Source organism: Ciona intestinalis, chromosome 3 (genome assembly GCF_000224145.3).
Source record: "Ciona intestinalis chromosome 3, KH, whole genome shotgun sequence".
Taxonomy (NCBI): domain Eukaryota; kingdom Metazoa; phylum Chordata; class Ascidiacea; order Phlebobranchia; family Cionidae; genus Ciona; species Ciona intestinalis.
In genome coordinates this window covers 3,711,223-3,737,211 of record NC_020168.2, presented here as the reverse complement: position 1 = coordinate 3,737,211, position 25,989 = coordinate 3,711,223, and the positions used below count along the sequence as shown (strand labels likewise).

At 33.5% G+C, this 25,989-nt stretch overlaps 5 protein-coding genes across 11 annotated transcripts in view; 1 reads left to right on the top strand and 4 right to left on the bottom strand.

Moving 5' to 3' along the window:
• Nucleotides 1–8,668, bottom strand: part of LOC100175720 (rho GTPase-activating protein 17) — a 15,677-nt gene extending 7,009 nt beyond the window's left edge. For both annotated transcript variants that reach the window (XM_026833704.1, XM_009859733.3), the window contains exons 1-11: nucleotides 8,494–8,668; nucleotides 7,843–7,882; nucleotides 7,671–7,775; nucleotides 7,261–7,349; nucleotides 6,687–6,798; nucleotides 4,553–4,750; nucleotides 3,966–4,034; nucleotides 3,351–3,432; nucleotides 2,561–2,688; nucleotides 1,369–1,568; nucleotides 770–850 (exon numbers count right to left, since the gene is read on the bottom strand). In XM_026833704.1, the coding sequence (XP_026689505.1) occupies nucleotides 770–850; nucleotides 1,369–1,568; nucleotides 2,561–2,688; nucleotides 3,351–3,432; nucleotides 3,966–4,034; nucleotides 4,553–4,750; nucleotides 6,687–6,798; nucleotides 7,261–7,349; nucleotides 7,671–7,775; nucleotides 7,843–7,882; nucleotides 8,494–8,546 (1,157 nt within the window). In that variant the 5' untranslated portion in view covers nucleotides 8,547–8,668. The remainder of the gene's footprint in view (nucleotides 1–769; nucleotides 851–1,368; nucleotides 1,569–2,560; nucleotides 2,689–3,350; nucleotides 3,433–3,965; nucleotides 4,035–4,552; nucleotides 4,751–6,686; nucleotides 6,799–7,260; nucleotides 7,350–7,670; nucleotides 7,776–7,842; nucleotides 7,883–8,493) is intronic.
• Nucleotides 8,667–10,372, bottom strand: LOC100184543 (lupus La protein homolog). The gene has a single exon (XM_002119280.5). It carries the CDS (start codon nucleotides 10,329–10,331, stop codon nucleotides 9,201–9,203), a length of 1,131 nt encoding a protein of 376 aa, XP_002119316.1. The 5' UTR covers nucleotides 10,332–10,372; the 3' UTR covers nucleotides 8,667–9,200.
• Nucleotides 10,373–10,685: 313 nt separating this feature from the next.
• Nucleotides 10,686–11,688, bottom strand: LOC100181388. Its single transcript, XM_002119681.5, has 2 exons — nucleotides 11,245–11,688; nucleotides 10,686–11,044 (listed from the first exon to the last, which is right to left on the bottom strand). The coding sequence occupies exons 1-2, from the start codon at nucleotides 11,667–11,669 to the stop codon at nucleotides 10,915–10,917; spliced, it is 555 nt and encodes a 184-aa protein (XP_002119717.1). The 5' UTR covers nucleotides 11,670–11,688; the 3' UTR covers nucleotides 10,686–10,914.
• On the bottom strand, nucleotides 11,678–14,117 carry LOC100182178 (major facilitator superfamily domain-containing protein 10-like). The gene is given in 2 exon segments (XM_009859732.3): nucleotides 11,678–13,977; nucleotides 13,979–14,117. Coding segments are annotated over 2 exon segments (1,377 nt in total). The 5' UTR covers nucleotides 14,102–14,117; the 3' UTR covers nucleotides 11,678–12,723.
• Nucleotides 14,118–14,556: 439 nt separating this feature from the next.
• LOC100179844 (zinc finger CCCH domain-containing protein 18) lies at nucleotides 14,557–25,728 on the top strand. Of its 6 annotated transcripts, none has more exons than XM_026833695.1 (27): nucleotides 14,579–14,725; nucleotides 15,291–15,852; nucleotides 15,940–16,019; nucleotides 16,087–16,816; nucleotides 17,286–17,449; nucleotides 17,680–17,721; nucleotides 18,029–18,073; nucleotides 18,133–18,196; nucleotides 18,604–18,705; nucleotides 19,160–19,239; nucleotides 19,630–19,716; nucleotides 19,918–20,057; nucleotides 20,298–20,430; nucleotides 21,107–21,219; nucleotides 21,497–21,673; nucleotides 21,939–22,004; nucleotides 22,059–22,135; nucleotides 22,551–22,683; nucleotides 22,960–23,016; nucleotides 23,274–23,368; nucleotides 23,973–24,121; nucleotides 24,283–24,377; nucleotides 24,467–24,585; nucleotides 24,726–24,806; nucleotides 24,971–25,071; nucleotides 25,144–25,178; nucleotides 25,485–25,728. In XM_026833695.1, exons 2-27 carry the CDS (start codon nucleotides 15,795–15,797, stop codon nucleotides 25,624–25,626), a joined length of 3,165 nt encoding a protein of 1,054 aa, XP_026689496.1. In that variant the 5' UTR covers nucleotides 14,579–14,725; nucleotides 15,291–15,794; the 3' UTR covers nucleotides 25,627–25,728. The 6 variants fall into 6 exon arrangements, with proteins under 6 accessions (XP_018666725.1, XP_026689498.1, XP_026689496.1 ...); XM_018811179.2 differs by having other exon boundaries at nucleotides 14,580–14,725; nucleotides 15,291–15,850; nucleotides 15,928–16,019; XM_018811180.2 differs by lacking the exon at nucleotides 15,291–15,852 and having other exon boundaries at nucleotides 14,557–14,725; nucleotides 15,928–16,019.
• The last annotated feature ends 261 nt before the right edge of the window (nucleotides 25,729–25,989 follow it).

The window sequence follows — 25,989 nt, the reverse complement described above, 5'->3', positions numbered from 1 at the left end:
GTGTCATGCCCAACATACGTCCACAATGGCAGCAGCATCGAGCCTTGAACTCATTACCTCTGGGTTACAGGCAGACAGGCTAACCACTATGCCATGGCGCCGCTCATATGTCAATAAATGGCGTGTACGAACTTATATCTGTCGTGAATAGGCAAAATAAGCTTGGTGCGTTTTTCTCAGTTGCGTGTAAAATAAATGAACTTAGCCCTTAAGCAGCCGGTAATAAACAAACTAAGTCTGTCCCAGAAGTAGCACTTCTTTATATTTATAAATTTTCATCAGCCAAGCAGAATGTTTATTACGAAATAGTAGGGATTCACCATGGATTCATTGCATCATATTAGCGTTTATCTGACCCGGCAATTGATTGCGACATAATAGCAATTCACACGTTAATTAATTGCGTCAGAATAGGGATTGACATGTTCATTATTTAGCTAGGTGAATTGTTTTAGGTATATATGTGAAGTAGTCGTATAATGAACAGGGTGTAGCTTTGAGCTGTTTAAGCTAAGCTATACACATGTATGTGTGTGTGTGTCTTTTCATTGTATATGGGTAAGAACAAAAGTCAATATACATCAGGCGACCTGAGATTTTGTCCAGAGTTGAAATTACCCTGTCTTTCCTGGCTTTTGTTTTGGTTGATCTAAGTTTATTGAACCGGGTTACCAGATTCTCATTTGGTATTTTGCTATTCTTTTATTGCTTTATATGTATAATGTATATATAGATGTAAACTTATATACGTAATATAACATTCGCTCACTTTAAGTTGGCTTTATTTTCAGCAGGCAACTTGTCAATCACGGTCCAAAGCTGTTGCAGCTTTGCGTCATTGTCCGAAATACTAGAAAAAGGCAAATTCAACCATATAGAACTGTGAAGCTACATTGTCCGAAATACTAGTAAAAGCAAACGCAAATTCAACCATATTATAGAACTATGTATGTATGTGTCATGTTTACAACATAATAGCCAGGTAGCATAAGCAGGCAGTTTTTTAGCTTTTAACAAAATCTGGACGAACACAGTTAAATCCAGTTAGACTGAGTCATCCAACATAGGGAAACTTAATGATTTATAAAAGGACATTATACTTTGAAGCTGCAAAATTGTGAAGGAAAAACCTTCGTTGTCAGTCTGTCACCCCTGTTTTAGCTGGGTGACATGGGTTACCAACACAGAAAACATAGGTGACATGTGTCTCTAACATTATGCCTATGCCAGCTCGTCTCTTTTAAATTAGTGTAAAATACATGTAAAATGCACTCTCTTTTAAATTGGTGTAAAATACATGTGAAATACACTCTCTTTTAAATTGGTGTAAAATACAGCCTCTTAAATTTTTGTAAAAAAGGGAAATACCTTGAAGCAGCAATCCATTCATCATGCAACTCATGCGTAAGCAACGGGTTTGGCAACTCCCTCAAATATTGCTTAAGAGCGCCAGCGACGGCGTGTATATCGTCCTGTGCGTCATAGTCATTAAAATCCAACACCCCACCATCAGCTAGTGCTCGGAACTTCTTTAATTTAGCCGCGCCGCCGCCGATTCGAAACAGGCCCTGAAGTTATAAATCTGTGGTTACACTAAACAATAGTGTGGCATGCCCCACTACGACAGCCCACAATAAGGAAATAGGTTTGGAAATTGAACTGAGAGGCGCTGTTATACGTAGTAACAACAGTATAGCAGTGCGTAATGCGGTTTCAAGTTACACTGATCATAAATCATTCAATACTTTGGTGGTACTGATTTGAATGTGTTGGTTGCGCATAGAAACTTTTTTTATTAATTTTCACAATGATTAAAAGCATAACTGTCATGTTTTATGATTTTAGCAAAATCTTAGGTTGACATTGTTAAAATGTAGTTAATATGTTAATTATTGCTTACTTTAATACTAACTTAAAAAGCTTATTCAGCATACTTCAAAAAATGGCTAAACATGCTTTAAATAAATACTTTTAACAAAATGCAATCTGTGGTTCAAAAACACAGATTTAGGTTCAGTTAATACCATAAAAAAATATTTTATTAAATAAATTCATATTTTCGTTAGATTTTCTTTTCTTTAAAAAATGTAATTTTCACACTTGTTTGTACACCCACCTGACAGCAGGATAAAGCTATTATAGGCTTAAAATGGATATGATGTCACTCCTGTTTCAAAAGCTAAGGTGGCATGTGATTATGTATCACAACAGGGTTCCTTAACATTACACAGTGTATTTGTAAGAATATACTTTAGCAGGTAGCCTATAGACTGTTCATTCAATTTTAACTATACCTTTATCTAATCAGACACATATGCACACGTGAAACAGTAATAAAAAATAGATGTAGCAGGTAGCACTGTGTTTTATCACCCCAGTTTTAAAGCTAAAATTAGTTTTTCCATGCAGAGCCAAAGTATACAGTATTTAACACACTATTCAATGAGGTTCCATATACTTAATACAACTATGGTATAAAACTGCATTTTAACAATGTCATTCAAGATTTTGAGCAAAAATCAACAAAGTTATGCCTATATGGTATAAACTTGCAAACTACCTCTTCCTTTAATCCAAATTCCAACAGACAGAGAACACAAGCTTCGATGGGAGATGCAATTTCTCTTTGTGTTAACCGTAAATGATCAGATAAAGACAAACCGAAGGCTGATTTCATGACTGCGTTATCTAAAATTTAAAATAAATAAACTACATGAATATATCATAGTGGCATTTTAGCTATTACCTGCAAGGGTGAGGTCCTACAGAGTGGCATGTCATGGTACTGGGGATTTAGGCCAGAGTTGGGCCATTAGGACCATTACTTGTACAGTTATCGTTCGGGAATAAAACCAAGTCCCATACGACCACAATGTGCTTCACCATAAAGCCTCACCCATATAGTATAAAATTTAGAAAAGGCAATCAAACTACTATAGGCCTATTACATTCAGCAAATAATGTCCACCATACAGATACAGCTTAGCAAAAGAGATATAAGTGCTGTACAATATTACACTTATTTTGTTACGACAGTCTTTTATAACACATTTTAAACTTAATAAATTTATAAAATTATTTAAAGAGTTATTACTAAACATTTAAACTTCTGTTAATTACTTAAAACCTAATTAATAAATGTAAAACACACATATATATATAGCTTAAACTGCTGTTGAAATAAGAATATGCAAAATCTTACCTTAAAATTTAAAGAATTCTTACTAAACACTAAACTACCATTTATTTAAAGTATTAACTACTCCAAACACAATTAATAACAGTTAAAACACAAACATATATATACATAGCTAAAACAGCTTTTGAAATTGGAATATACAAAATCATACCTTGAACTGAATCCATGTCTGGCTTCATTTTCTCTAGCAGGTCCACACACCTTCTGTGATAATCCAACTGCTTTGCGTGGAACTGGAGGAAAATCAATAGGAATTATTTAGTGCTGCTTGCAGATGGGAATTACTTCATCTTTATTGCATTACTGCCCAGTGTTGCCAAGAAATTTTAATTTTATTTTTTGTTCGCTGCAAGCTATTATTTAGTATGGAAATTTAGTAATTTTTTTTAGAAATTTTTTGTTTGGAAACATGTGGGAAAATATGAATTTATTTAATAAAATAAAAACTTATGATATTAACTGAACTTAAATCTCTGCTTTTTAAACTAAGAATAGCATTTTGTTAAAGTACTTTTTAAATACATGTTTATATAAATTGTATTTTAGAAACTGGTAAATAGAAACATGTGATAAATTTTTTTTTAATAAAAGTAACTCTTGTGGGGGCATAAATAAAACACATATATATATATATTTTATTTTCAATAAAAATTAGGGTATAGTTTCATACACCTCGCGCCAGCTTACAAGTTGTGTATCGCCCAAGAACACATTCAAAAATAAAATTATTTGAAAAAGTAAAGTTTATAGCATCAACTAAACTTACATCCGACATTCGTTGTCCATGGCCGGCTTCTTTCGCAAGAAATTCAAATAAATCTGTAACCAGTTGATCCTAAAATAATACGAAAAGAAATTTAAAACATGATTTATATACAGTTAGATCTGACTGTAGTTTAGGAGAAATATTTTAATCTCAAGAAAAAAACTAAATAAATATTTTACAAAAAACTGTAAAACATGATTAACTTTTCGTTCAAGAATTCTTCTATATTGTCAGTGTTATATAGTGTTTAACGTTTCATTCATTGTGTGATACTGTCGGACACATGAAGCACAAGAAGCACATTAGTAGCATGTGATTGTGGAGCACATTTCATTCAACAAAGCCGGTCTGGGTGTTGGGGTAATGGACCATTTCTGGCTCAAATCGTAGGTTCACAATAAGAACCTCACCCATATAGAAGAGAAATGTGTTTTTTTTGCAGAACCTACTTAGCAAAAAGTTTTTCTATAAATTGGAAGTGCATTAACACCTTTTTATGACTTACATATTTTAATCTGCATCCTGGCGATGTATATATAATCCAAATGAAATAAATAACACCAATTAAACTTATGCTACTTTTAAACCTTGCTCTGCTCCATTCTTATCACAGCCTGGTCATATTCATCTTTCAAAATTTCCGATTTTGCTGTAATTTGCTGAAGGTTTGCACCAGGTGTGAACTGGGATTTGTGGACTTTGTTCCAGTTCTGGTACGCCCCATCTCGATCTAGGACGAGTTTCTTTAAGCGCTCACGCTGTTTCATGATGCTGGGAATTTCACTCTAAATGAACAGGAAATGAATGTCAGTAGGTTATGGTAGGCTGGAGAAGATGGGACACCTTTTAATTCTATTTTCTTGTCACATTTGGTAGTAAACAAAGAACGTTCTAAGTATTATAAAACTGTATCCTCACGAATCCCATAGATTTTTGTTAATTATTTAAAAAACGATCAGGATATTTGGACATTATGTGCCAAAGATGTCCCATCTTCCCAACCCTACTATACAGAATTCAATAAATATTTTACAAAAAAAAACAAACTAAAAAAATAATTAAATTTATTTGAATATGCCCATTGGCTAGAGTTAATGCCTTTTATCTAAACAATAAATGGGATATCAAATATAAGAAGGTTGCAGACAACTACCTATTTTCTGTACGACTGATCGCTTTTTTTAATTACATAAATAGGAGTTAAGACTTATTAGTTTAGATTTTTTCTGCAAGGCAATTAAGAAATGTAAAAAAAGGTTTATTAAATTGTAATTGTTTAATGTATTTCTGTGGGTGCCATATATTATTCCGGTTAATAGTAAGAAATGCCTCAAAAAAACAACTTAATTCTTAGAAATATATAATATTGGTAAACAAGTTCAAGCTACCATAGTAAAGTCTGCCATTTATTAGCTTAATTGTTATGAATGGACTGTTTTGGTTGAATTATTGATGGTTACAAATGCGTTGTTACATCACGGAAAACTACAACAAAAAATTATTTGTAAAAATTGTGCTAAGAAATGACAACTTGCGAGGTAAATGCCGTTATCATCTGGCTGGCTCATAAGCCATAGGTTCCCTACATTGTACATATAATGTTAGGAATACTTTAAAATGTTAGATGGCCATTAAATTTAATATCATCTTTTATGCGGAGGCAATATATGGTGTGGGGGTTGGGTAGGAAAAGGCGTAATGATAGCAGTGTTGTACTAATTGGTAACTTTGTTATGTTGTCCTATTTAATAATTCATGGGTTTTTATGTGTATGACCAAAGCGTGAATTTTGTTTTAAACTTAATGTGATACTGGGAAACTTTTACAATACAATATCACCAGTATATACAAATCTTATACAACAGAAATGTATACACTTCCGATCTAGGGCTTAACATTAGGATCTGAGGTGACTGTTTACCCTGCTGTCAAGTTTATACTGCATTTGCCACATTAATCAAGGTCCAAGAAAACCCCTTTCGCTCTATGATTATGACTGTAACAATATTTTGGCAATGTCACCCCATATTTTGTACAAAATAAAAAATAAAAAAATAAGATTTTAGCAAACCTACATTTTGTCTAAAATTTACCAAAAAAATGCTAATGTACCCAATGTCTTACTATTTTTCCAATTTAAACTAGAAACTACTTCCCATGAATTCAAGCCAGGCGTTCAGCTGTGGGCATTGGTTTGGTAGCCAATGATATCAAATGGCAGTTACATTGTTGTCTATTGTTGAGAGAGGAAGTATTCAATGAACTTGTGAAGGAATTGTTATAGCTGTTTACTTTGGCCTGAATCTCTTTTTTATGGTTTAACACTTGGTTAATGTGTATTTTGTTGCTTAAAGTTGTTAATACAACCATACTTTGTAGAAAATGGTAAAAAAAAACTAAAAATAATAAACATAAAAGTGGGGTGGGAGAAACTGGAACATCTTTTCATTCCATTTTCTATTCCCATTTGGTAGTGAACAAAGAACATTCAAAGAATTATAAAACCGTATCAGCACAACTCCAATACACTGTTGTTATTTGTTTAAAACTCGATCAGGATATTTGAATAATATGAGCTAAATCCTAAATGTGTTCCATCTTTCAGAACAGTACTATATAACATTTTAGAAAACTAAAAAAAAATTCACATCCAGTTTGTTGGTCCAAGATAAAACATAATAGGTCAACAAGTTTACACATCGAGAACAATTGTTCCTATACCTCTACTAGTGTTTGGAGTGGTGCTATCACATGTTCATCTACAAACATCTCGTACATTGCTTTCTCTTTGGCTAATCCAATCTGTGCTTCCCCGCATACACGTAGTGAGCTTCTGCGAACACGGACCAAAGCTTAAGCAAACAAAAGCTGGTATCGCAAATTACTCACACAGGTTAGAAGAGTTTTTATAATACGGAACCAAATTAAAAGTTGGATATTTGCCAGGTGTCATTTTCCATACACAATATTTAAAGTAATTTGGTATACTATTATGCGCTTTAGAGAAGTTTGTATTAATTTTGTTTAGATATGGAACCATATTAAAGAAAAAAAGAGTTTGTATACATATATTGAAACCATATTGAGGGTTGGATATTTGCCAGAGTTGTCATACACAATATTGAAAGTAATTTGGTACACTATTATGAGCTTTTGTTTGTATCAATTTGGACATTATTTAAGTTTTCCCCTGGTGGCTTGAGCCAGAGTTGTCGTACACAATATTGACAGTAATGTGATACAACAATACCATTCGCTTAGGGAGGGAATTGTATTACAAATTACATGAACTTACCCTAAGGTTTGGTTGGAGTCAGATTCACTAAGTAAAGATTTACTGGCATCAAGCATTCCTTGGCCCAACACATGCTCAGACACTCGTTTCTGTAAATAAAGTAATTAAAATTAGAAAATTACCTTACTTTACAAAGACGACAGGTAACATAAAAATGTTAGTTTTTTTCCAACATAGCAGCTAAAATTAAAGTAACTAAAAAAATGAAGTGAAGGGAATTAGCAACAAAACAACAACATTTAAAAACATGTTAAAAGATAAAAAAAAATTCTTATGAATAAATGTTAAATAAAAGCATGTCTGTGAAATCATATTAAAAATATTTAGATAATCCTACAGAAAGTATATTAAAAATCCTGCTTTAAACACAACAGGAAACTAGCTAAACAAAGTAGGATATATTAACTTACTATACGTTTTTCGTACTCCCCAATGCTGTGTGTCTGCAAACACTGCGATAGTTTCTTATATGTAGATTGGCAAGCTACCCTGACATGTTCCATGTGTTTTTCCACCTGTAGTTTGTTTACATATTGTATAAAACATTTAAATACTGATTGTGGTTGCAAATTAAATTATCACCTGTAGCATTTCATCGTTAAGGACTTCTGATTTGTTTGCTCTGCAAATTAAAACAAAAGTAAAATATAAATGATAGCAATTTATAGGGTTATATTCAACAATAAATATTAACATAAATAACACCCTAAATCCTAAAACGTTAAACAATATTACTTAACCAGCAATAATTTAATCGTAAACTATAAATGAAAGCAATTTATTGGGGGATATTCGACAATAAATATTAAGCTTAATAACAACATATTACGCAATATTACTTAAATGGTATAAACTTATTGGTTAAATTTAAATGAGCAATTTATAGGGATAATTTTGACAATTAATCGCAGTAATAACTTAATTACCACGAGCAGAACTAGTGACTGTAAATTCTGAAGTACTTAATAACAGGTTTATTACAAATTAGCCATACATGTGATAGTGATGTAAGGTATATTTAAACATATATATACTCTTATTTTAATGAACAGTTTTATATAACATTATTTAATAACTTAATTACCATGAGCAGAATTTGTAACTGTAAAATATGAACTACTTAATAACAGGTTTATTACAAAATATCAAATACATGCAATATACGGTATAATTAAACATATATAGATACTGTTATTTTAATGCACAGTTTAATATAACATTATTTCCACTTACCTGCCAACCTTTTGGTCTGCAATGAGCTTGTAACGCATAAATTGCTTTTTCATGTTGCAGCTTGTCTTATTCCATGCACAGTGCACAATACAATTACCTAATATAAGGTGAGGTTCCTTAAGCAGAGGCCTGCCTTCAACTTAAGTCACCAGTCCAACTGTTCCTATTTAAACCTAAGCAAAATGGCACATGGTATTCAAAAAATGAACTTTTCCCCTTAATCCCCATAAGAAAGTACAGCGCACAAGATTGAAGCATCTGTTGACCACTTAAGGATAATTACGTTGTTGCTGGTGTGGCAGTGATTGATTAAATGACTCACTGCATTGTGTGTAAGGTATTAAGTACCAGTACTTAAGCAAAATGAGTTACATAGTTGGCAGTGCTGGTAGGATGCATCACTATTATTTATAATATGCACCACTTTTACCAGATGTATCATTACTACTTACTAACCAGTCGATCGTACAGTAATTCGAAAACTTAAGAAACGATTAAAGAAGTTCAGGTGTTTTTAAACTGATGCTGTACAATGCGACACCTAGAACAAAATAGGAGACATTGTCAAAACCAAGGATATTTGGAACATTTAGTTTCTACCACAAAAATCAATTGAGAATTTTCGTCTTCAAATTCCATTCTAAACCATTCACAAGCATGAGGGTTGAAAAGTTGTGCTCAGTTGCAAAAGTTCCCACAATGTATCTTTATTCATCATTACCCTTGCTCTGTTTGGCTGATGGTTCGTCTCCATTATCATTGAATTTGCGACTTTGCCGAAACGGTCTCTTCTTTCTGTCCTGGAATCGTCCGCCACCTTTTTTCTTTCTGTTTCCAGATCTTAACCTGTTACGAAATTCCTCATAGCAGTCCTTAGCTATGCTCATTTGCTCCTCAGGCATCTCGGAGAAAGTGACATTTTCTGAGGTTTTTATAGACATTATAGGCCCTTCCTTTGTCTCATTCAATATTCTCATTAATTCAGATGCATGGTCAGATTCTGTGAACACCATGTAGCCTTCAGGTCCATTTTTCTCATATCGGCTAAAAAACTTGAAAGTGGGAGCTTCAAGTGCTTGCAATTTTTCTTTCATATCATTATGAGTGATGGTGTCATCAGTGAGAAACGTGACATGGATCCAGCTGAAGTTTGCTTCCTCATCCTGCTGTTCTTCCTTTTCTTCCTCATTCTTTTTATTATCTTTCTTATGTGATCTTCCGTTCTTCATTTCCTTTTCTTCTTCCTTTTCCTTAAAAAAGGCCTCCTGGGTCATCTTTTCCAGCAGCTTATCCTTATAATAAACCATCGGGGCATCAACAAACTTCACAGCATCTTCCAGTTTGGCAAAAGTCGTGAAAATTGAGCCTTTGAAAGCAGCACCCTGAAACTTGTTTTGTCTGCGCAGTTGTACCCCATCAACAGGCCCGTATTCCTCCATAAACTCTGTGATATCTTCAATAGATTCAGTTGGAGGAAACCCCTTTGCATAAACTGTTCTCATCTTTAAATCCCGCTTGTATTTGGCGTCGTTTTCTGGCACAGCTCGGCTTGGTTTTCTTCTGATGCTCTGGTTCTCTATATCAATCTCCATTAAACCAGACTTAGATTGCTTTAGAGCTGCCAAGATGGTGCCAGGCTCAGAGCACATACTTGATAACCTTTTAAACTTCAGCATTGTGTCCATAGTAAACCAGCCGTCATTTTTCTTCATTTCTTCTTGCATGAACTTGTCTCTGTGCAGATTAAAATCCCCGAAATAAAACTCGATCTGCCGAATCAATCGTTTTCCCAGCTGGTCTGCGCCATTTTCAGGTACTGTTTCAGTTTCAGTAGACATATTGGGGACAATTATTAAATAACAGTTTTATGAAAAAATTGTTCCTGAAAAATAAAGATCATGAAGAATTAAAATATGCATAGCAATATCAAATACAGTTCCCACATGCTGTAAATTGTCTATATATAGTACTGTGGGGAAAGATGGGACACCCTTAGCACATAATAACCAAATATCCTGATCGTGTTTTAAACAAATATTAACAATTTGCCGGGCGCTTGGATACAGTTTTATAAATTTTTCAAAGCTTTTTGTTTAATACCAAATGTGACGAGAAAATAGAACGAAATGGTGTCCCATCTTCCCCCATCGTACTGTAGTAAAATACATAGAACACATGCTGTCAATAAATAATTTGGAAGGTAACAAGTACAATACACATACATATGTTTACTGCAACAACACATAATAAAAAATAATGAATGAAATATTACACATCATGCGAATACAAGAAAAAAAAAAAAAAATTACCAGTCTGTTATCAATCAATGTATGCATGATGCATTGAAAAGAAAAATTATAACTCCAACTTCAATGTATGATAAATATTTCAGGTTTTCAATTATACAAAACTATGAGGTGGCTATTTTGACTGTTTTGATAACTTAGCAGTCAAGTTGCTTTCAGCTTCCAACATTTTCTTGCTTCTTTCTTCTTCTTTTTTTATTTCTTTCCGTTTGAGTTGCTCCAAATGAAATGCTTCTTTTTGCAATCTTAAATAGAAAACATGAACATTACTAAATAATATATAAACAGCCCATGTTATCAGCTTATATTATGACACAGATAAAAAATAAACGGCCAAAATTAGTTCCCCTAAATCCAGTAGCTTGTGATTTTAAAGATGTATCAGATTTGGGCCTACCACGTTAGATTTTTACAGTGTCAGCTTAAAAATAGGATTGTAACTTACCTCATAGTCGCTTCTTTAAGGTAAGACATATTTCTTTTAATCCTTTTAAGTTTCACCCTGTAAGAATGGACTGTAGACATTGCAGATTCAATCTCAACAAAGTCTCCATTTTCCTTCAGTTTTTCACCCTCTCTTTCCAAACTTTCGATTAGAACCTTCTGGTTTTGCTCAATGTCGGTTAGTTTTGCTTTTGTCTCTTTCAACATCGGTTCAAATTCTTTGAAAAAATGATGTGACAAAACTTCAGATTCACTGGAAACTGGGTTAACTTCATAAAAATTGGGAATCTGTTTTAAAGGTAAATTAGTGTCTTCTCCTCCCTTATTTTCATTTTCTTGATTATCTACAGTTTGGGGTGGTCCATCGCCTTGTTGTGTTGAAGGTAATACATTTTCTGTACCATGCAAAGTATCACTATAATCCATACTACTTCCTACACATCCAAACACAAGGTTAGTTCACAATCTATGGCGTGTGTTTCATGATATATGCATAGATAAACAAAAATCCTACGTAGTACAGTAATTAAAATACATTGAAAATATTGGTCTTGCAACACAAAAGGTATTATTGCTTTGGAGTAAAAGCACAAGAAGCAATAGCTAATGAAGGCAAATGTTTAGAATTCATAAAATTCAGTGCATCAAATTTCTACAGCTTGTTTTAGCATATTTTATATTAATAGTTTTAGGTACAAGTACGACTTAATACTTCATGTCTTCATTAACTAAACATAAACGACAACAAATATAATTCAGCTGTTTTGTACCGTTTAAATTCATACAAATCTTTAAAACCAGTTACCACTTTGAAAATGTTTTTATCTAAGAGTGTAAATAATTAATAAATAGTGACTGTAAGATACAGTTTTTGTCCAGGGCTGATTACTGCACGTTTGCTTGTAAAAAATATATATTATATAAAACTGCTAAACTTTAAAAATCACATGCACAATTCAGTCTGATTGTCTTTAAAAAACATCATTATAATAAAAATTCTTAAAAAAGTTTCTACACAAATGTTTAGTTTTCCCCAAAACACGCTTACAATGGCACAAATAATATCTGGATACAAAAAATGATCACAAATAAAATCTGGGATAAAAAAAACTATCTGATTACATCATTCCAACAAAATATAAAAAAAACTACCTGTATATATATTGTTTACTACACTACGTCTATGACTAGGTATGGTGGAAGTGTATTTGCATAAATATAGTTATATACGAGTATTTAACTGTAAAAGTACTAACAATTACTGAGAATCCAGCAAAAATGCTTTTGTACTAAAAATAGGAGTAGAAATGGGCATATAAACGACTGCAATAAGCATATAGTATGTTGGTGGTGCGCTTCATTGTTTAAAGAAAAAAACATTTTAAAAATGTTTTAACTCTATGTGCTACACGTGATATATATTATAGTGTGAATATTTAAACACAAAATTCAAATTTCATTACATAGAAAGTTAAATGAACTACTTTGTCTTGGCTTCACTGTCACTGCTTTCAAGTTCTGGTTTTATGGAAAGTAAAAGTTTCAGAGGGACTAGTAAGAGCACTCCTCCACCTATGTAAGTTATCTTAGCACCAAGTAGCCAATATGACGCTGATGCGAGCATGGGACCGATAGCTCTGGCAAGAGCGCCAAGTGACCGCAAAATACCCATCACTCTGCCTTTTTCCGATACAAGACCATGGGAAGCAGTTAGAGATGACAAACATGGGATCACTGTGGCAGCAGCAATGGCAAAAAGCAGAAGACCAGCATAGAGTACTGTAGGAGACCACGAAAACCCAACAATGATAAAACCAGCAATTAGAAATACAATTCCGCTTGCTGCGAGTTTTCTTTCTCTTCCCAGCATCTTCCGTCTTACATAACCACCCTGAACTACAGCCATTGTAAAGCCAAGTAGGGCGAACATCTTTCCTTGGTCCATTCTTGTAAATCCAAAGCGCTTGTGTGCAAGAAATGTCAAGGTAAACTCAAGGCCAGAAAATAAAAACAAGTACAAAAAGTAAACCATGCCTAAACTTTTCAAGGTAGAAGATTTTTTCGTGTTTGTGACTGATTTCACGGCGGAAAATTTAAAAAGTGCAAAGGGGTTAAGTAAATGCAAAAACTCTGGAAAACTTGAAATAATAGACTTTGCACGTTTCGAAGGGTGTAGCGTCTCTGGCAAGCATTTTAACACATAGAAAATATCAAAAACTGTAATGACCACACCAAAAGCAGCAGGTCCAACAAAAAACATGCCATGGTTTGAGAAGTATTTGCTAAAAATAACTCCTATCAAAGGACCAACAACAAAACCAATAGAAAATGCAATTCCAACGGCCGCCATTCCTCTTGATCTCAATTTTGCTGATGGTAGATCGGCAATGGCGGCAGTGCTGATGCTCACATTCGCCTCACTGATCCCTGCAATGATGCGTGCAACAAGGAAGAGCAGAAAGCTGTCAGACATCATCCAAATCAAGTAAGATATTACGGACCCTGTGAGGGAAATAATGATCATAGGTTTTCGACCATATACGTCTGAAATTGCTCCAAATACTGGCGAGTTTAAAAACTGAAGAAATGAAAATAAAGAGCCAATAAGGCCCCCAAATAATACAGAATTCACATCCTCAGTTTCTGGTACACCAATTGTTTTTCTGAAAGCAGAAACGGTTGCCTCCATTGTAGAATATAGTGAGCCTTTATCATTTGTTTTGTAGAACTCCATAAAGTGAAGGAAAAAGGGGAAGAATTACAGTAAAACCTAATAAATCGATTACAAGAGATACAAATAATGTTTTTAAAACTTTGTTGGCCTTTTTTTCATCTTTGGCATCTTCATGAGGTTCCATTTTTTTCTTATGAAAATTTATTAGTTTATTAAAAGTACCTGTCAACCTGTGTAAGGGTTATAAGTTTAAACATAAGTAAAGGTTTAAACGTTCGTAAAGGGTATAATATAATATAGTAAACTTGAACCATTGTGCGCTCAACGGCTCAACAACGTCAACATACAATTATTTTAAGGGCCATAAAGGGCCTACGGCTTAAGCTAGGGCTTATGCCAATATAATACGTCTATTGTAAACGCCTGTTCCCTGTTTGATGATAAAAAAAACTAGAAAAATGAATTACTTTTCTATCAAAACCTTTACAGCCTATTGGTATCAAAGCATGGCTACTCACTAAAAGATGTGAGAAACTTTCTTTCCCTAAATGTAAAACCGTATGGCGTATACGTATGGTAATGGCGAAGAAACAACCACGGTGCGTGGTCGTGCCTCGCCTGATCAACAGAAGATAGGAAAAAAGGCAAAAGTGCTGCCGAAGAAGAAAGTGCATAGTGGTGCCAGAACTACAATACGAAAAAATCGGGTTGTTTAATCCCATATTGCGAAGTGGTTGTCAGTGGATGTTCGTTTTCAGTTACAAGAAGAAATTGCGAATCTTTCTTCATTAGAACAACGAAAAATACGGTAAATTTTATTCTATCAATTCGTGTATGGTGTGCGTTTTAACTGTGACTTCCTTTTCGTTGCTAAATTTTTGTTATTTTTTAATACTGCACATGTTCATGTAATAAGTTAATTTGCACTTGAGTAAGAACGTAGTTTAGTCGTAGAATACGAATCACATTTACGTTGCACGGTGCTTTACCCACAAAATGTAAAATAAAACCTTACAGTACATTCTTTAATTAGTTTAGAGAGAGTGTAACTATTTTTGTGAAATATTTAACATTAGAAAAAGCAAACAAAATATATTATATTAAAAACATTTAAAAAGATGTAAGCTCAGTAGCTGCAAAATGGTAAGAGAGCAGTAATTAAAGCGAAATGGTCAGAAGAGATAATTATTACTAGTGTGGTCAACCAGTTTCGACATAGCAAAGGAAGATCAGCACATAACACACATTAAAGTCTCACTTATATTTTCATAGCACATCACAATAACCATTTTATAATCCTATGTTTCGTTTGACTGTTTTTTTGACAAATCTAGTTTTACCTGTTATTGAATATCAAATTTTTATTGTTTCAGCCTCAGGTTCTGGAATTGGAGATGGAAATCATTTGCTTTCTGCAAATGTCGGGGCAAAAACGAACAGTTCACTTTACCAATTCAAATTAAATGCCACTCTTGATATAATATGCTAATTTTTACATCTCTATGTTGTTAATTGGAATTGGTTAGGTTTATGGTTCGTTTTTGCCTCAAGTGACTCTTGTATTCTGCTAATGGAGTCACTAAACCAAATTGTTACTGTTTCTGAAATCAAAGTTTTCTCATTTACCTGCTTAATGTAGCTGTTAGGCAGTGTAAAAGTGCAGATAATAAGGGTAAAAGTTGCTAGTCTTAACCTAGAAACAGATATTTAAGTTAGACTGACTGTTGGTTCATTTGTTACTGCCGAACCATTAAAAAACAAGCTTAAGTCTCATCATACCATTACAACCACTGTACAACAAATGAAATATCAGTTTGCAGTGCTGTACTGGTCTGATGAGACCAAAGCAAAAGTAAATTCTAGCATTGCAGTCAAAAATGCCCCTTCTGTTTAACAACAGATTGGCATTCAAGCAAATCCTGGGATCTTCATGGTTTGTGTTGTCGATACTATTTGTTTATTGCTTGTTTCTAACTAAGCTACTTGCTCATTTAACTCTACCATCAACAGGTATTGGATATAATTTTATCGGTGACAACTTGTACACCATGGACTCACCCATAAAAAAGGAAAATGAGAAAATCGATGAAACCATCTCTGAGGTAAATGTAGTAGAAATGTTACCAATTCAATAAAGTGCCCAGTTTCAGTTGGTAATATTTTTATCAGGTTCCAGTTTTATCTGATGCTCCAACTATTGATGAAAAGCAAGCCCTACTGGAAGAAGATAAATCGGATCCTTTGATAGAAGATGCAGAAAGTCCTGCTGAGAAGATGCAGGAAGAGCAAACTTTAGAGGAACAGAATAAAGAGGATGAAGATCGTGCACTGGATTCAGCAGAGGATGATGTTGCTCCTTTGGATCAAAATGATGCAATAGATAAATCTCCAGATCAAGAAAAAGAAATAGATGCCACTTCAGTTGAAGACGGAAAACCAGATACATCCCCGGATCAAAAAGATGAAGGAGTAGTAGGATCAGATCAAGAGAATTCAGGGATTCCTTCTCCTGATCCTGTGGATGCTGCAGATTCAGATAAAGAGGATGGAATGATTGTGTCTACAAAAGAACAACTTTCAGATGACCATCAAGAGGAACAATTGGAAGCAAGTGACCATGAGAATGTTGTGGATAGATCAACTGAACAAACAGTAGACCAAGAAGATAGTCCTAGTAAAAGCGATGAAGTTACAGTTAAAGAAGAATATGTTTTTGATAGAAAAAGTGACGATAACAATGAGAATAAATCTGATGAGGATGGTCCATGTAATGCAAAGTCTAACCTTGAACAAGAGAAAGACGCTGAAAATGATGCTGGTATTATAAATGTTAAAAAAGAGGCTGAGAAAGTTTTGGCTGATGGGAAAATTGAGGATGATGAATCAGATGGTGAAATAGGTGATCTATCCCAATACTATGTTAATGTTAACAATTGGGAGATATAGTGTACTTTGTAACTAAAAAATAGTGTCACAGAATGCAACAATATCTTATCTTGATCCAGTAAATGTACTAAGAACTCAAAACCTATTTACACAGCTGTATAAAAATAAACTGCCCCATCTAATTTTATCGTTACTGCATTCATAGAAAACACCAATAATAAAAAATATTGCAATTTTCTAGTTACACTAAACCCCAACCCATATAAAAAGTTTTGTTCTTAGTTAAAATCAACTACTTTATCAACTTGCATTACTGTACTCATGGAAAACACCAATAATAATATCTCAATCTTCTAGGAACATTAAGACCCCAAACTGTATTCATAGAAAACATCAATAAAAAACATTTCTCTATCTTTTACCCATATAAAGCTGTTCTTAGTTAAAATCCGGTTTTTCTAAAATTTTCATTCTTTGTGCAGTCGATTCTGATAAAGAGGAAGATGTTAAAGAAGAAGTGAGGAGCAACTCCCAGGTTGATTATGGACTCGATGATGTGAGGCCAGAGATGGAGCAGCTCGACTATGATGAAGATGTTGATGAATTGGGGGAGTTGGGAGATGCCCCTATACCACAATCTGCTGAAGTAAGGGAATTTGTTTGTGTTATGTTGAGATAATATGGGAAAGCTATCTTTTACTAGGAGATGTATATTAAATATAGCGAGAAATCTTTATTTTTGAAATTGATTTTTACCAAAAAATCAGCCTGACAAGACAAAATGTTGAGAACCAAAAAGTTTTTTTTTTCTTTACAAAATATTGAGAAGCAAATTGTTTTTTTTTCTTGACTATATTTTTTGTGTTTTTATTCCAGATTGAGAAGAAAAAAGTGAAGCAAGAAATGTCAGATGGAGAGGTAACTAAACTTTGTAACTAAACTTTTGTGCTAATTTTATTTTCTATTTTAATAAGGTCCTACAGCAACAACTTTCATGGGTAATAGGGACATGAATTAAATGAGGGCATCTATGGTTTCCATATTGGTTCATACCCACTTTCAGAACCATTTTACGTTTACCCCTGTTAATAATTTATGTGTATGTTACAGAGTTTTCAGTACCATTTTACTTTATGAGAGCATCTCTGAGATCCATATTAGTTTATACCTACTTTCAGAACCATTTTACTTTTACCCCATGTCCTAATTTATGTTTATTTTCCAGATTGAGTCAAGTGATGGTGAAATTAAAAGTGACAATGAAGAGAAAGTAAGTCCTATTATTTAGCATTATGTTTGCTGCAAACTATTTAAACACCTTATTTTCAGCCAAAGAAACTACCAGGGTTTTGTCCGGATGATTATGAAGATGGGGAGATGATTGACCCCATGGGTGAGGGTGAATTCATTTTATTGACTGGGGGTGTTGTATTATGGGTGCAACTATAAGCAAAGTTTAGAGGAGAATCAATTATTAGCTGTCATGTGTGATCTTTTTAAAACATATATTATTTATATTTGTTTAAATAGAAATATTTGAGATAAAAACCAAAAAGTTAATGGTTCATGCATATATATATATATATATAGTAGGGTGGGGAGGTTCTCAACCTATTTGGTAATTAACAACGACTATTCAAAGAATTATAAAATCGTATTCTTACGATTCCCATAGACCGAATTGTTTAAAACACAATCAGGATATTTGGATATTATGTGCTAAAGATGCCCCATCTTCCCCCACCCTACTATATACTTGTTCGAAACAAGTTGTTATATTAATTTACCTTATACTCACAGAGGGTCCTGCGGTTCCAAGAGAGATTTGCAGGTTCTTTGAAAAAGGAAACTGTACATGGGCAGATAGGTGTCGATTCATACATCCTGGTATTAATGATAAAGGTAAGTACAACACCATACCATACAATAACCAAACTGTGTATTTTAAGATTCAATCATGTTTTGCAGTTTTTTATAAAATATTTATTCAGTTAAAACTAAAAAATATTTTCCAAAAAAACTGCAAAACATGATTGAATCTCAAAATTTACAATCAGGAGTGTTTTACCTAAATTATGAAATGTATTTCAATTACATATTTCTCTACCATGCAATAACCATGTGTTTGGTAAACTGAATAAATAATTTACAAAAAATATAAAACATGATTGAATCTTAAAACAAACAGTCGGGAGCGTTTTAACTAAAAAGTGAAATGTAATGCAGTTAGTCAGTTACATTCCTCTTCCATACAATAACCATGTGTAGGTTCTGAAATTTACACCAGATGTGTGTGTACTGTCTACCTATAGTTAAGTAACTGGGTGTAACCCTTTTTCTTGATCCTTCATTACAGGCGGTTATAACTTGTTTTCCGATGAACCAAAACCGGGACCTCTCATGCACCGACATGAACCTCCACCATTTGACCCAAGGGTATGTGAAGTTGAGAACAAAGATACATTATTTAATTTATTTTAAGCCTATTCATATGAACCTCTAGTTATGGTTTTAACTGGAAGCATTACAAAAGTAATAAAGGTACTAAAACTGCAACAAATTACTGGTTTTATTTAAATTTCTATTTATTTTAATAGAAAACCTTACATTTTTATTATTATTTACTATACATTTGATTTGTTTAAATTTCCATTTATTTTAATGGCAAATCTTTTATTGTTTGAGGAAATTCTTACATTTTTTAAAAATTATTTACTATACATTTGTTTAAATTTCCATTTATTTTAATGGAAAATCTTATATTTTTTATAATTATTTAGCTTAATCAATACGGTAATCTTAAATCGTGAACTTTAATTATTACAGGCACCTGGACCAATGCATCCACCTGATATGATGCACCACCCAAAGATGGAAACAGCTTGGGAACGAGGTCTTAGACATGCTAAAGAAGTAGGTTTCTTCCACGTACATATTGCCGACATAATTCATGCTATTCTATACAAGTAAAATTTAAACTTGTTTAGATTCTTGGGGAAAATGAAAATGTTTGATTTGTTTTTGCACATTAGTCACTAAAGAGTTTGGCAACATTTTACCCCTATTTCACATTATTTGTACAAAATATTTATTTCCAAACCCATTCCCTTACAGATGAGAAGGCGTGCCATGCAACGCAAAGTCCAGGAGCCTGACTTTATGAGAAAACGTGAAATTATTTCACTGAACGCGGAACTTAATGTGGATCGAGATTTAGATTTCATCGCTCAGAAGCCACTTGTGGAAGACTCAAGGTATTTTTTGATTAAATTTTTGGTCAATTGGTTTAAATTGACCAAAAAAATACAACTAGTTTGGATTTTTTTTTGCTGCTTTGGATTTTTTTAAGTGCCAAATTTTGCTTTTATTAAGACACGAGTTTCTAGTTGTTTTTTTGCCTATTTTTAGTAATCATCTTTGTCCTTGTAATGGTAGTAACCTATTTTTCATTTCATTTCAAAGTAAGGTAAAAATGTTATTTTTGAAATTTCCAGAGGATTTAATCCGTTCGATGCTTTCGATGATGATGATCTCTATGCTGTTCCACCACCGGAGGAGCTGAAGAGACTGAAAAGATTTGAAAAGTCGCATACGAGGGACACTGATGCAAGGTCTCCACCAAGAAGAGTAAGTAAATTATCACTGGTTTACAAAAATTCGTGGTTGTTAATATTGTTAACGTATGTGTCCTTGGCCAAGATACTTAACAGCAATTGCTCCAGCCTAGTGGTCACTGATGGGTTGTTTAATTTGTGAGCCATAAAAATACAACACAAAGTTACATTCATGGGAACTGGTAAGCTGACAAGTGGTGTATAAAACATAACATCCCTAATCCCAGATTTAACTACTCTTTTTTTTTCCAGTCACACGTGGCTAAAGCAAGTTTTCATAAATATATATATATATTCGTTTATTTATACTAACAAATTTTGACCAAAGCAACAGTTAATGACTTGACGTATATTTAAAATATACTGATCCAAATTTTGCTGGAAACCAGCTTTACATATGTTATTGTAAATGTAAGAATTTAAACCTCCTTGTTGTAATCACTGCATATATGTTTAACCCTGTACTTTTATATTAATGTAAGTAATTCTGTTTTTTTCTTTAGCTGGATGTCAATTATTAAGTTTTTCTTATCATGTAATATAAACGTTGCCACATATTTGGAAATTGAAAATATCGAATACATACACCATAATGTTCCCTTATGAACCATATATTGTTGGTTTACTGTTGTATAATCATTAATCATATATCATATCTATATATTTTCTTATCATCAAAAACTCCACAGCCAGTGGAAGGACACAGGCGTCCTGAATCTCCATCACGAAGAGGAAGAGAGATGTTTCCTCCAGGTCATCCAATGCACCGAGAGATGCACGATCATAGAGGGATGGAACGAAGGTGATTTAATCTTTGATAAAAATTGACAAAAAAACAAATTTGATTTTTATCTTGAAAATTTTTTTCTTTTTTATAAATATTTTTTAGTTTTTTTTTAATAATTTACAGTAATAATGCTACAATTTTTAAACTATTTTTATAGATAATTTTTAGTTTTTTTTAATATTGCTTAAAATTGTTAACTTTTTGTTATTTTTTATTTATGTATCGTTCATTTTTGGTTAATTTCAATTTTAAGTTTTTTTTTAAATTTCATGAAAATATTGATTTATTTCAGAAGCCCACCCCGACACATGGGTATGCACCCCCATGATCGACCCCCTATGTTCCCTCGGGACCGCCCCCCACCCCATGAACTTCCCCCACACATGAGGGGTGATCCTGGCTTCCGACCGGATCGAGGTCCAAGGATGGATCGCGACTTCAGGGATCGCAGGATGGAGGACATGATGAGGTTGAAATTGCTCTACCATGTTTTTACCCATTTTTTTTCTTTTTTTATCCAGTTTTTGATTATTTTTTGACCTAGTTATTAATCATCGTTTTGTTCCCTTTTTCGATTATCTCTTTGATTCAGTTTTTTGATCATTTTTAATTCCAGTTTTTGATATTCATTTTTTCAGACTGTTTTAAATCATGTTTTTGATCCAATCCAAGATCATCTTTTTTTATCTAAATTGTTAAAAAAATTGAATTTTAATGCTTCCATTCTCCCACAGAGAAAGAGAGCGAATAGACCAAAGAAGGCCAATGGATGAAAATAGACTTTCACCAAGCCAGCAAAGGTAATTCCCCTTAAAAACCATGTTTTATCAAATTTAAACCCATGTACCCACCAGACGAGAGGTTGAGAGTCGTATTGTACCAGTTGGTCAACCAGGAATACCCGGCAGTCAGTTTCGTAAACAACAACCAGGTAAGTAAACCAATTGTAGATCCAGCTGGCAACATTACATTTAGCCGTACTTTTCTCTGCTGGATTTCGTCCAGCCCTGTAAACCTGTAGCACAGTTGGTTAGCCCGCCTGCTTTTAATCCAGAGGTAATGGGTCCAAGGCTCATTTTTGCTAGCATTGTGGGTGTATATGTCCTTGGGCAAAACACTATACAGCAATTGCTCTCAGTGGTCACTAATGGTTTGTCCAAATTATCAGCCACACATACAAAAACAAAAAATAATTACGCACAATGGGCCACAAAGTAACATATTAACTTGTAAGCTGGCACGAGATGTATGAAACAGAACACCAGTGGTAAAAAGACTTGTTTTCCGGCCACGCAAGGAGAAAAGTAAGTTACCTTCATTCATTTATTTATTTCTCTTCAAACAAGATGCTTCTTCTGCTGCACCCCCGCGAGGTGATAACTGGAGTGACCCCTGGGCAAGAGGTCGTCAGAAAAAGGTCAAGGAGGGTCGGGGTCGAAGTTCATCAGGCTCGTCTTCCTCCAGCTCAGGATCCTCCAGGTAAACATTTAACTTTTTGTGGGGATTATTTTCACTTATAATGCTCACTATCTTTCAGTTTAGCAACCGCAATTTTATTTGACCCTTTTGCTCAAATAATTTTACATAAATCATGTTCTAACAACTGTCATTTTGCTGCAAAGTTATTTTTCTTTGGCAATTTTTTAATTGATCTAATCTTTATTATCACTGTGTAGAAAAAAATCTTTTTCTCTGGCATTTTTAAAAATTAGTCTGATCTTAGTTACTGTTTTGTAGAAAATTATATTTTTTCAGATCTTCATCATTTTCATCTTTTTCAAGTCGGTCATCCTCCAGATCTTCGTTATCAAGGTTTGTAGTTCATTTGTGCTTAGAAAATAATGGATTTTCTGCAACTTTTAATTCATTTTTGATTCAAGTTTTCTGTATACTTTCCATTGCTTGGCAAAATAAAAAGTTTGACTTTTTATTATACCACTGACATTATTATTTATGCAAAACAAAGTGGCAAATCAAATCGCAACCCTGGTTGTTCTATTGCATAGTCCATTAGTCCATTTTGAAAGTTAAATGACACTGATTTAATTTTACATTTCTTTCTCTTTCAGTTCCTTCAGTAGTTCTGGTTCAAGTAGATCTCCATCTCCAACCAAATCAACTAAGAAAGTTTTAAAGAAGAAAAAGGCAAACCCAGCAAAAGAAGGTACGTTGTTTCTTGCATTTATTGTGTACGTTTGTTTAACCACCTTGATACTATACATCAAAACACCTTCGTTAAAAAGAGTAAAACAACAGTGACTTATAAATATTCAATGTTAAAGCTTTTAACCTCTTTATTATTATATTTTAAAATTAGGTTTAAAACATCACTTATTGGTAAATATTTCTCAATGATTTTTCTCTTTAACGCTCACTCAATAAGTCTTTAGTCTTGGAATACGTTGTATATTATTCATTATATTTTAAAACTTTTCAAAAATGTAAGGATAAAACAACACTTACTGGTAAATACTCCTCAATGTTTTGTGCACAAAATATTAAGAACTTGGAATATAGTATGGTGGGGTCACTGGGGTGGGGAAGATGGGACACATTTAGCACATAATATGCAAATGCAAATACCCTGATTGTGTCTTAAACAATAAACAATAATCTATGGGATTCATGAAGTTACAATTTTATATTTCTTTGAATGTTCTGTTTTAATACCAAATTGGACGAAAAAATATAATGAAAAGGTGCCCTGTCTCTCCCCACACTACTGTATACAAAACCTCAAAAATATATATAAAACCTTACTTCTACAGCATCCAATGGAAAATCTGCCAAAGTTCCTAAAGCAGTTGTGAAGGCAGCACCTAAGAAAGTAGTTGCAACTCAAGCAGCAACTAAAGCTAAAGTTGCCAAACCTTCGAAACCTGCAAAACCTCCAGCTGCTGTACCTTCAAAAGCAAAGGTTAAAAATAAAACTATCGATAAAATTATTCAAAAATTTGTGTATTTATATTAAAAAAACGATATATCGAAACATTCAAAAGCTCAAAATTTTTTATCCTTCGTTTTGCGTACCCAATAAAAAATGTAGGGAAATTTGCATTTTGATATTTTGTGTTTTAGGCTGTACCTGTTGCACCAGTTGTACCTCCTGCACCAGCAGACCGTGGTAGACCTGCTAAGAAACAAGTTGCAAAGAAAGTAAAACCAAAGAAAAAGTAAGTTTGCTGTGATTTTTTTTAAAGTGACGTTAGTTTTACTATTTAAACTTTAAACAAAAATTTTGAATTTGTTTTATTGTTCACAGAAAAACTGACAGTTCAAGCAGTAGTGAGTTTTCCCACTCTGATAGTTCTGCATCTCGTTCAAGGTCAAGATCTAAAAGCAAAAACTCTTCCGGAAGTGAATCTGGAAGCAGCTCTTCAGGTATTCCTTGCCTTACATTTTCTATACAATTCTTCATGTTTAAAAAACTACTTGCATTCTTAAACTTTTTCTTGTCCTTCTCTTTTACGCAATTATAAGCAGTATTTAGAGTTTTCAAGAAATATTTATGTTTATTTTAGACTCAGGAAGTTCATCATCTGGTTCTTCTTCCTCATCTGACGAGGATAAACCAAAGAAGAAAGTTTCAAAGACAGTGAAGGGTAGGATTTCTTTGTTATATCTAAGTCGTAAGTGTGTAATGGTCTATTAATAAAATAAACATCAAGTGAGTTTGAGATGTATGAAACAGAACACTTGTGTTATAACAACTGTCTATGCCCCGCCACACAAAAAGTCACATTTATTCATCGAAATATAAACACAGGAAAAGCAGCAACTAAAGGCCCTCCCAAGAATGCAGCACCAGCTAAAGTAGCCGTTCCATCAAAGGGGAAGAAAGATGTAAAGATGACAATTATAAACAAGGTTTGTTGTCAAGTCTTCAATACAAATATAGATTCTATCTGTTAATATTGATGTATTTTTTCAATTTTTCAGCCACAGCAATCCGCAACAAAAAGTGGAGAGAGCAGGTATGTACACTTTTGTTTCTATTAGAAGTTTTACTTAATTATAATAAATGGCCTGTTTTGTCCGCTAGGTGTAGCAACCACGCTTATTTTCTTCCAACAAATTGTAAATGTGTTTTTAATTGTAAGCGTGTTTTAACAACTGTTGTTTTGTCGCTATATCCTGTCTTTTCGTTTAAAACATTTTTAAATCTTCGCTACCATAATTGAAGAGACAAAATAAAAGATTATTATTATTATTGTTTTGCTGCATATATTAAGTATATAACAGTATATATTTGTTTGTAACAAATTCATTGTTTTATTTAGAAAACGCCCTGCAGCTGCCATTTCGGGAGCAAAACCTGCTGCTAAGAAAGGTTCTGCTATTGCTAATAGAAGAGTTGAGTTGCTGGAACAACTGAAGGTTGTTGAGAATGCTATCTTAAAGAAGAGAGCGAAGCTAACTTGAAACTTCGTTGCGAGGCTCACCGTGACTGTTGAATATTAAAATGCTGCCGGTTGTATGTAATGTGTACTGTGTAGGAAAATAAATAGAAATGGTCATCTGCGACTTTATTATTGGTGGCAGGTTGTTATAACATGGTGGTCATAAACTTCATGCTGGTTTGGCTTAAGGGATTAGTTGGCATACAGCGGTTTTTATAGAATTGACATGCCAAGACAAACAAAGTGTTTTGACCGCCAACTTTTTGAAAACTTGGGTTCTCAGAAAAAATAGCTGTAGTTATGGTCCAGTCACTGTAAAAAAAGCCTGACCAGCCTTTTTTTCTTACTGTATATAGATTGAAACGAATATTTTTTCCTTACGTAA